At 44.7% G+C, this 10,925-nt stretch overlaps 1 protein-coding gene across 1 annotated transcript in view; it reads right to left on the reverse strand.

Annotated features, from left to right (window-relative positions):
- LOC126095679 (uncharacterized) overlaps window positions 1–10,629 on the reverse strand; it is a 151,679-nt gene extending 141,050 nt beyond the window's left edge. The window contains exon 1 of the mRNA XM_049910436.1: window positions 10,419–10,629. Within this exon, the coding sequence (XP_049766393.1) occupies window positions 10,419–10,629 (211 nt within the window). The remainder of the gene's footprint in view (window positions 1–10,418) is intronic.
- Between the last annotated feature and the right edge of the window lie 296 nt (window positions 10,630–10,925).

Consider the following 10,925-nt stretch of genomic DNA (forward strand, 5'->3'; position numbering starts at 1 on the left):
GGTCTTGAACCTGCCGACTCCAGATCGTAGGCTGTTGAGCATTTTCGATTTCAGCCAGCTTTCTTCGTGGTCAGAAGGTAGATTTTCAAATGGTAACATACATTATGTGATGCTGTGGCCTCGGTTACGTCAAAAATGTTGTCTGAATGCTGACCGCAGCCACTCTGCGCGGCCCCTACCACTATTGCCGTTCCCTTTCTGCGCAAGTAAAGAGCAAGTTATTTCGTGCGTGATACAGTCAGGCGGAATATAGTATCAGAATTAAAGAGCTAGCAACGACAGACTATAAGGGCCAAAACGAAATTAGTAACGGGTGTTCTAAACGGAGATTGTATAATAAAATGGTTCAAATGGCTCTGAGCACTATGGGACTTACCATCTGAGGTCATCAGTTCCCTAGAACTTAGAACTACTTCAACCTAACTAACATAAGGACATCACACACATCCATGCCCGAGGCAAGATTCGAACCTGCGACCATAGTGGTCGCGCGGTCCCAGACTGAAGCGCCTAGAACCGCTCGGCCACAACGGCCGGCTTGTATAATAAATTTTCTATACTGCTGAAATGCGGAAGTATAGGAAAACCATCTTCCAAGCACTTCAAAATGTCGATATTTATTTGCTAGAGACGAAATACACTGAAGAGCGAAAGAAACTGGTACAACCTGCCTAATGTCGTGCAGGGCCCCCGAGAGCACACAGAAGTGCCGCAACACGACATGTCATGGGTCCACTTATGTCTGAAGTGGTATTGGAGGGAACTGACACCATGAATCTTGCGGGGTTGTCCATAAATCAGTAAGAGTACGAGGGGCTGGAGATCTCTCCTGAGCAGCACGTTGCAAGGCATCCCAAATATGCTCAAAAATGTTCATGCCTGGGGAGTTTGGTGATATCGGAAGTGTTTAAACTCAAAAGAGTGTTCCTGGAGCCACTCTGGACGTGTGGGGTGTCGCATTGTCCTGCTGGAATTGCCCGTCGGAATGCACAATGGACATGAATGGATGCAGGTGATCAGATAGGATGCTTACGTTCGTGTCACCTGTCAGAGTCGTATCTAGACGTATCAGAGGTCCCATATCACTCCAACTGCGCACAGAGCTTGAACAGTCTCCTTCTACATGCAGGGTCCATGGATTCATGAGGTTGTCTCCATACCCGTACACGTCCATGTGCTCAATACAATTTGAAACAAGACTCATCCGACCAGGTAACATGTTTCTACTCATCAACAGTCCAATTTCGGTGGTGACGGATCCAGACGAGGTGTAAAGCTTTGTTTCGTATAGTCATCAAGGATACACGAGTGGGCCGTCGGCTGCGACAGCCCATATCGATGTTGTTTTGTTGAATGTTTAGTACGCTGACAGTTGTTGATGGCTCAGTATTGAAATCTTCAGCAATTTGCGGAAGGGTTGCATTTCTGTGACGCTGAAAGATTATCTTCAGTCGTCGTTGGTTCCGTTCTTGCAGGATCTTTTTTCGACCACAGCAGTGTAGGAGATTTGATGTTTTACTGGATTCCTGATATTCACGGTACACTCGTGAAATGGTCGTACGGGAAAATCCCCACTTCGTCGCTACCTCGGAGGTGCTGTATCCCATCACCGACTGTAGTACCACTTTCAAACTCACTTAAATCATGATAACCTGCCATTCTAGTAGCAGCAACCGATCTCATAACTGTGCCTGACACTTGTTGTCTTATATAGGCGTTGCCGACGGCAGCGCCGTATTCTCCCCGGTTTACATATCTCTGTATTTGAATACACATGCCTACACCAGTTTCTTTGGCGCTTCAGTGCAGACAGGGAAGAATTTTTAAAGGGTATTACATAGAACGAGTGTTTTTCCTTCTAAGTGCCAAATGACTTCAAAGAAGACCGTATTTTTCTCCTTCGATAGAAGTCACAGATGAAACAGTTTTCATTAAATAACATGTTTTAACAGTGGTTAAAAACGTTATTTAACGAAAAATGTTTCATCAATTTATGATTTTATTTATCCACCGTGCAGACTTTTTCTTTGTCCAGGTGTTGTACAACTTAAATCACTTGATGGTTTCAGATATCTGACATCGTCTTGGAAGAACAAACAAAAGGAAAAGTTTCCATGTCATCATAGAAGCATTGCAACATGTCACAAAAATACCAAACAACAAAATAAAGTCTAAGAATACACAAACCACGAAATCCTCTACTATAAACAAAGTGAGTGCAGCGAGAATAGGTCAACTTCTGATGTTAGCAGACGACGCCACTGGCCTGGCACCAACAGCAACATCAGAACTTTCTTCACGAGAAACCTTGACATTCGGCCCTGTTTTGTTCTGTTCAATAGACAGCCTGTGTGAACGCTGCCATCTGAAATGTATTGTGGAAAGTTCAGAAGTTCCGTTCTGTAAAAGTGTGAATCGACCTTAATTATTACTTCAAATGCAGTGGCTTATTGCTATAAATGAAATACAGTATCACACTATCCGTACTAGGGACAATGCTGATCTTGTCTACGCAAGTGGCTTACCAGTAAATATAAATTTATTAATTTCATATGGCAAGATTATGGCCTTCAAGTCCTCTTTACATCCAACCAGAGGGCCACAGAGAGTCGATAGCACTATCTGCACAGTATATGAGCTATATATAATAATAATAATAACAATAACATTTGGAGTAGTGAAATGGAGTAACACAGACCTAGAAGCACTCAATACACTTACACGATCACAATGCCACAAATATAGAATACATCACATACATTCAGCAACAGAAAGATTCACATTAAGCAGAAAGGAAAGAGGAAGGGGATTTATCGACATAAAAAACCTACATTATGAACAGGTAGACAATTTAAGAAAATTCTTTATAGAACGAGCAGAAACTAGCAAAATACACAAAGCAGTCACTCATATAAATACATCGGCTACACCACTAAATTTCATAACCACCTCTACAACCCTTTAGATCACATAACATCAACAGATACGAAGAAAGTAAATTGGAAAAAGAAAACACTACATGGCAAGCACCCGTATCATCTAACACAGCCACACATAGATCAAGACGCATCCAACACATGGCTAAAAAAAGGGAATATATATAGTGAGACGGAAGGATTCATGATTGCAATGCAGGATCAAACAATAAACACCAGATGTTACAGCAAGCATATTATTAAAGATCCCAATACCACAACAGATAAATGCAGACTTTGCAAACAACATATAGAAACAGTAGATCACATCACAAGCGGATGTACAATACTGACAAATACAGAATACCCCAGAAGACACGACAATGTAGCAAAAATAATACATCAACAACTTGCCATACAACATAAACTAATAAAACAACACGTTCCCACATACAAGCATGCACCACAAAATGTACTGTAGAATGATGAATACAAATTATACTGGAACAGAACCATTATAACAGATAAAACAACACCACATAACAAACCTGACATCATACTCACCAATAAAAAGAAGAAATTAACACAACTAAACGAAATATCCATACCCAATACAACAAATATACAGACGAAAACAGGAGAAAAAATTGAAAAATACATCCAACTGGCTGAGGAAGTCAAGGGCATGTGGCATCAGGATAAAGTTGACATTATACCGATTATACTATCAACTACAGGAGTCATACCACACAATATCCACCAGTACATCAACGCAACACAGCTACATCCAAACTTATATATACAACTACAGAAGTCTGTAATTATTGATACTTGTTCAATTACCCGAAAGTTCCTAAATGCAATGTAACATATACCGTACAGTTAAAAGGAAGTCTCGTTGGTCAAGGTCCGCGTCACTTTCCATTTTTGACCAGACATGACGTCTGAGAAAAGAAAGAATAACAATAACAATAATACGAAGAGTAAGAGATACGTGGTATTAGAGTAATGTCATTCTTCTCAATAATATGTTAAGTATTTATTTATTAAGCTCCTGATGAATAAGAGTAATAAAATACTATCGGGAATGAATGTAAACAGTACAGAAGGAATGAAATCAGGAGAAGAAGTTTACTGATTTGCAGATGAGCAAGAAAATCGCTACAGAGATAGTAGATAATATGGAAGAATGAGTGCAGCAATACTGATCAGTTAAATATGCTACCCAGAAAAACGTATTCCTTAAATTTCATTAGATGTAAGTTACAGGGTAGCTTGTTCGATAGCTGCATGTTTGAAATGGAGAAGGAAATTGAGAAATGTTTAGTGTTACGCATAGCTACATTCAAGATGCTGGACATGCACTGATGAGCCATACCATTGTGACAGCTGCCCACAGCGAGACTAAATGTCGCCTGGTGGCGTAGTGGACATGTAACGTTGTAAGGAACCTAAGTATGGGGAGCAGAGACGAATGGGGACTCGTTCTAGAGACGATATCGGCTACAAATAGGGAAAACCACTGACATAAGCGACTTTGACAAAGTGCAGATTGTTATGGCCCAACATCTGCGAACGAGCTCCACGGAAACGGCGTAGCTGGTCGGCTGTATGCGTCCTACTGTCGCGAGCATCCATGGAAGGGGAATGAAGAATGGTGAAACCTTGAGAGGTGTCAAAGTGTTGGGTGTCCACTCCACATCATAGAAGGCGGGTGTCAGATGCTTTCCTACTCTGTAAAACAGGATAGAAGACGATCGGTGGCAGATCTGGCGACAGGCTGCAATACTGGTGCAGGCGCTGGTGTTTTGGAGCACCGTCCAGTACCAATTGTTGAGCGTATGGCACCGCAGCATAAGACCCCTATGTGTTCCCATCTTGGCCCAACGAAATTGTCAATTATGATTACAGTGGACACAGAATCATCGAGTTTGGATCGTCTATCAATGGAAACGTGTCTGCTGGTCGGAGAAATCAAGCTTATTGTTACACCAGGTCAATGGTCGTGACTAGATACGCCAACATCAAGCGGATGGAGGTTCAAAACATTCACTGCGCCGTGGATGAAAGTCGATGGGGACAAAATCGTACGATGCGGGACGTTCACCTGAGATTCCACTTAACCTGTGAAACATTACTGCGGTCCATCTGCATTTCTTCAGGCTTCTTGTCTTCCTCGACGGCGATGGCATCTTCCAACAGGATAACTACCCGTGTCACAAGGCCAGAATCATGCTGCAGTGGTTTGAGGAGCATGGTAGTGAAGTCAAGTTGATTTCTCGAACAACAAATTCTTCTGATATCAAACTGATGGAACTCATCAGGGACGCTATCCGGTGCCAGCTCTGCTCGCACAAACAACCGGCCCATAATTTAAGGGAACTACATGACTTGAATGATGACATCTGGTTACACATACTGTACCTCCAGAAACCAACCAAAGACATGTAAAATCCACGCCGCACACAATCGCTCTGCACTGCTTTCCAAGGTGAATCAACATGCTGCTAAGCAGGTTGTCATATTATTTTGGCTCATCAGTATATCTGACCTTGTATGGCATTTGTGGATTAATGTTAAGTATTCGATGTAGAAAGAGCAGTATTGTGAATAGTAGTGGCGAACAAACTGATAAAGTAAAAGAGTGTCTTAAGATCATGTTGCTATTCTGGTCGCATCCACACTAACTAAGCAGAGGAAAGGCTGCCATAATCAGGCAACTGAATGTAAATATATTGTGCAAGCATACTGGCTAGCACAGACTTCTGGAGTTTTTGTTATTTGTGCCGTTGTAACATGTGACTCCCAACCACGTCATTTGGCTAACTCTTTGCTATTGAGGGTATGAGAGCCGCTTGTCATCTGGTGCAAGGAGGTTTTGTCCAGTATGGGAATGACGGGTCCGTCTTTCTGCTGTCCTTCTAAATTTTTTGTTGTCGGGACCTAATAAACTGAGTAAGATAGTTGTTTTCCAGCACTTGCCGGAAATAAACTTCTGGATAGTTCTTGCAGGGAGCAGCGCTTAGTAGAGTAATGCTATTAAGGGGAGCAAAAAAACTGCCAATTAGAATAGTCGCAATCCTGGTTCTGGAGCTGACTGGCCGAAGTGCCCGAATGGGAAAAACAGTTTCATGAAGCTTCTTGAAGATTATGAGATAGAGAGTCGAAGGAGAGCTCTCCCAGGTGTTGAAGTTGTGGGCTCTCTCGAGAAGAGGTACTGAATCCAGGGTTTTACTGATTTCCGAGTTTGAAGGTTTAGTGTTCCACAGTGATCTAGAAATATTTTCTCAATACGGAAAACTGAAAGAATCTTGCTAGTGAGTTTCCCCAGCAGCAGTCTGATTTTTTTAGTAAAGTGTGCGATTTTGGTCATGTGCCCATGTTTGGTAAGAAGAGACCGGCATCAAACTACAGAGTCCTTAGGTAGCTTGAGGTGGGTGTTCATGGGAGAGAGGACCTTGGCTAGATCTTATACTAGCTACAAAATTACATATGGTTTTGTGGAAACTTCAACCACGTCTTTCAGCTCAAAGCAACGCAGACGACCTTTTCTTTCCGACAATTTTAAAAAGCTTTTAGTGTAGCAGTGCAGAGGTTTAATTCAGGTCTAGCAATAAACAACTCATGGAACATACTCCGATTAATGCACATATCATGGGACTGCATGTCCACTGGCCACGACCGTGAATGAAGCTTTGTACAACATCGTGATTTCTCTGTGGACGAGACGAGAATCATGTACTGAATTAAGCATCGTCAGAGTAGTAAACATTCGGCAGGACTAGTTTTTGTTCTATTTTAGGCCGAATTCTTATTTCTGAATTGCATTCTATGTGAGTTTGTCATCCCAGTTTAGACGCTTATCCAATATTATTCCATATTTCAGTTTTGGTAAGTTAATTGGATACTATCAGGGATTATGAGAGAAAATTTTCATGAAAAGGATCAACTTTTAGAGCAATATGAGGATAACCAGAGACTTCTTAGGATTTAGTTTAAGACCCAGGTTCCGAACACGTAGTAATGCTCAACAAAAGTCATAATACGTACCTGATACGGTATAAGCAAAATCTGTAGGACTGGATGTCATCAGCATATACACCGAGATGACAAAAGTCGCCGGTCGCGGTGGCCGAGCGTTTCTAGGCGCTTCAGTCCGGAACAGCACGACTGCTACAGTCGCAGGTTCGAATCCTGCCTCGGGCGTGGATGTGTGTGATGTCCTTAGGTTATTAAGGTTTAAGTAGTTCTAAGTTCTAGTGGAGTGATGATCTCAGATGTTAAGTCCCATAGTGCTCACAGCCATTTGAACCATTTTATTTATTTATTTATTTATATATTTTTCTGACAAAAGTCGTCGGACAGTGATACGCACATAAACAGATGGCGGTAGATCGCGTCCACAATGTACAAAAGGTCAATTCATTGGCGAAGCTGTCATTTGTACTCAGGTGATTCATTTGAAAAGGCTTCTGATGTACACTCCTGGAAATGGAAAAAAGAACACATTGACACCGGTGTGTCAGACCCACCATACTTGCTCCGGACACTGCGAGAGGGCTGTACAAGCAATGATCACACGCACGGCACAGCGGACACACCAGGAACCGCGGTGTTGGCCGTCGAATGACGCTAGCTGCGCAGCATTTGTGCACCGCCGCCGTCAGTGTCAGCCAGTTTGCCGTGGCATACGGAGCTCCATCGCAGTCTTTAACACTGGTAGCATGCCGCGACAGCGTGGACGTGAACCGTATGTGCAGTTGACGGACTTTGAGCGAGGGCGTATAATGGGCATGTGGGAGGCCGGGTGGACGTACCGCCGAATTGCTCAACACGTGGGGCGTGAGGTCTCCACAGTACATCGATGTTGTCGCCAGTGGTCGGCGGAAAGTGCACGTGCCCGTCGACCTGGGACCGGACCGCAGCGACGCACGGATGCACGCCAAGACCGTAGGATCCTACGCAGTGCCGTAGGGGACCGCACCGCCACTTCCCAGCAAATTAGGGACACTGTTGCTCCTGGGGTATCGGCGAGGACCATTCGCAACCGTCTCCATGAAGCTGGGCTACGGTCCCGCACACCGTTAGGCCGTCTTCCGCTCACGCCCCAACATCGTGCAGCCCGCCTCCAGTGGTGTCGCGACAGGCGTGAATGGAGGGACGAATGGAGACGTGTCGTCTTCAGCGATGAGAGTCGCTTCTGCCTTGGTGCCAATGATGGTCATGTGCGTGTTTGGCGCCGTGCAGGTGAGCGCCACAATCAGGACTGCATACGACCGAGGCACACAGGGCCAACACCCGGCATCATGGTGTGGGGAGCGATCTCCTACATTGGCCGTACACCACTGGTGATCGTCGAGGGGACACTGAATAGTGCACGGTACATCCAAACCGTCATCGAACCCATCGTTCTACCATTCCTAGACCGGCAAGGGAACTTGCTGTTCCAACAGGACAATGCACGTCCGCATGTATCCCGTGCCACCCAACGTGCTCTAGAAGGTGTAAGTCAACTACCCTGGCCAGCAAGATCTCCGGATCTGTCCCCCATTGATCATGTTTGGGACTGGATGAAGCATCGTCTCACGCGGTCTGCACGTCCAGCACGAACGCTGGTCCAACTGAGGCGCCAGGTGGAAATGGCATGGCAAGCCGTTCCACAGGACTACATCCAGCATCTCTACGATCGTCTCCATGGGAGAATAGCAGCCTGCATTGCTGCGAAAGGTGGATATACACTGTACTAGTGCCGACATTGTGCATGCTCTGTTGCCTGTGTCTATGTGCCTGTGGTTCTGTCAGTGTGATCATGTGATGTATCTGACCCCAGGAATGTGTCAATAAAGTTTCCCCTTCCTGGGACAATGAATTCACGGTGTTCTTATTTCAATTTCCAGGAGTGTAATTATGGCCGCACTATGGGAATTAACTGACTTTGAATTCGGAACGGTAGTTAGAACTAGACGCATGGGGCATTCCATTTCCGAAATCGTTAGGAAATTCAATATACCAAGATACACAGTGTGAAGAGTGTGCCGAGGTTACCAAGTTTCAGGCTTACCTCCTACCACAGACAATTCAGTGGCTGACGGCCTTCACTTAACGACCGTGAGCAGCGGCATTTGCGTATAGTTGTCAGTTGTAACAAACAAGCAACACGACGTGAAATAACAGCAGAAATCAATGTGGGACGGAGACGAACGTATTCGTTAGGACAGTGTGGTGAAATTTGACGTTAATGGGCTATGGCAGCAGACGACCGATGTGAGTGTTTTGGCTATCAGCATGAAATCGCCTGCAGTGCCTCTCCTGGACTCATGACCATATCGGTTGGACACTAGACGACAGGAAAACCGTGGCCTAGTCAGAAGAGTCCAGGTTTCAGTTGGTAAGAGCTCAAGGTAGTGTTTGAGTGTGGCGCAGGCCCCACGAAGCTGTGACCCAAGTTCTTTACAAGGCACTGCGGAAGCTGGTGGTGTTTTCGTAATGGTGTGGGCTGTGTTTATATGGAATGGACTGGGTCCCTTGGTCCACCTGAACCGATAATTGAGTGGAAATGGTTATGTTCGCCTTCCTGGAGACCATGTAGTCATTCATGTTCCCAAACAACGATGTCATGTCACTGGGCCATAGTTGTTCGTGACTGGTTTGAAGAGCATTCTGGACACTTCGAGCGAATGGTTTGGCCACACAGATCGCCCGACATGCATCCCATCGAACATTTATGGGACATAATCGAGTGGTCATATCATGCACAAAATCTTGCCCCAGCAACACTTCCGCGAGTATGGACGTCTATAGAGGCAAGCATGGCTCAATATTTCTGCAGCGGACTTCCCGCGACTTGTTGGGTCCACGGTACGTCGAATTGCTGCACTACGCCAGGCAAAGAAGGGTCTGACACGATATTAGATGGTATCCCACGACTTTTGACATCTCAGTGTAAGTGACTGTTACAAGAATTCAACGTAAGAGAAAAATCGTTGCTCTAGAGGGGGGAAAGTAACGACTCAGCTAGTAACCCTGCGGAAATACTGAGAGTATGTGTTTCCTTGATAACTCTTCCAATCCACAGATGACTCATAGATTACGTTTTTAGGATAGCATCGGAACCACCCTAACGCACCGTTTGTGATGTTCAGGGTTTTAATTGTCGTAAGTGACATGTAGAAGTCAGTAGTGTTAAAAAAGTCCTTTCAAGTCTGTCTACAGCATGTTTAATGTCATAAGTCACTTAATGTGTTGTGCCATGATTTTCACAGAAGTGTTATTGACATTTACCATGTACACTGTACATTTTAAGGTGGTGTATCAGCTTTTCATGAAAAACATTATTCAACGCTTGAGTTACTGCAGGTAAGTTAATACGATGATTGAAATTTGTAATTGTTAACTTCTCATCGAGTGCCAACAGAGAATCATGATTTGGCAGTTACAGCTAGAGAGGTGGTCTTGTCTGCTACGGAGTAGCTGACACTTCAGACTCCAGTAGGAGACACTGACCGCTGCTGAAATCGCCGCGGCGTTCGTGGTAGCCAAACTCTGCCTGGCGTATGTCGAGGCAGGGGAAGTCGAAGAACTTGACCCGCACGCTGAGGTTGGTGATCGGCTCGCAGGGGCAGCCGGGCAGCTCATCCGTCGCCAGCGACACCTGGTCCACCATCACCTCCAGCAGGTACAACTGCTGCATCAGCTGGTCCGGCAGGTCAGCCATGTCTGCAACCTGTACCAACAATTAATAAGGTAACACAAGCTGGAGATTCGTTTCAATACTGTAGTCTTTTCTAGGCATGGTCCCGTTGGAAGTGGTATGTCCTTGCCCATCTCCAGCCTTTGATCTGACAGCCAGCCAGTTATAGAGAGACCTACTGGTTAACATGGACTCCGAACCATGGCAAACTCAGCATTTGCATGTAAGTAAAAACAGCCGGAAATGAAAAAAGCGATAAGTGACAAAAAAAACTTAGGATGAGTTCGGGATTGAACTCTGGACCTTTTAATTTGTATTAT

This window comes from Schistocerca cancellata, chromosome 8 (genome assembly GCF_023864275.1).
Source record: "Schistocerca cancellata isolate TAMUIC-IGC-003103 chromosome 8, iqSchCanc2.1, whole genome shotgun sequence".
Taxonomy (NCBI): domain Eukaryota; kingdom Metazoa; phylum Arthropoda; class Insecta; order Orthoptera; family Acrididae; genus Schistocerca; species Schistocerca cancellata.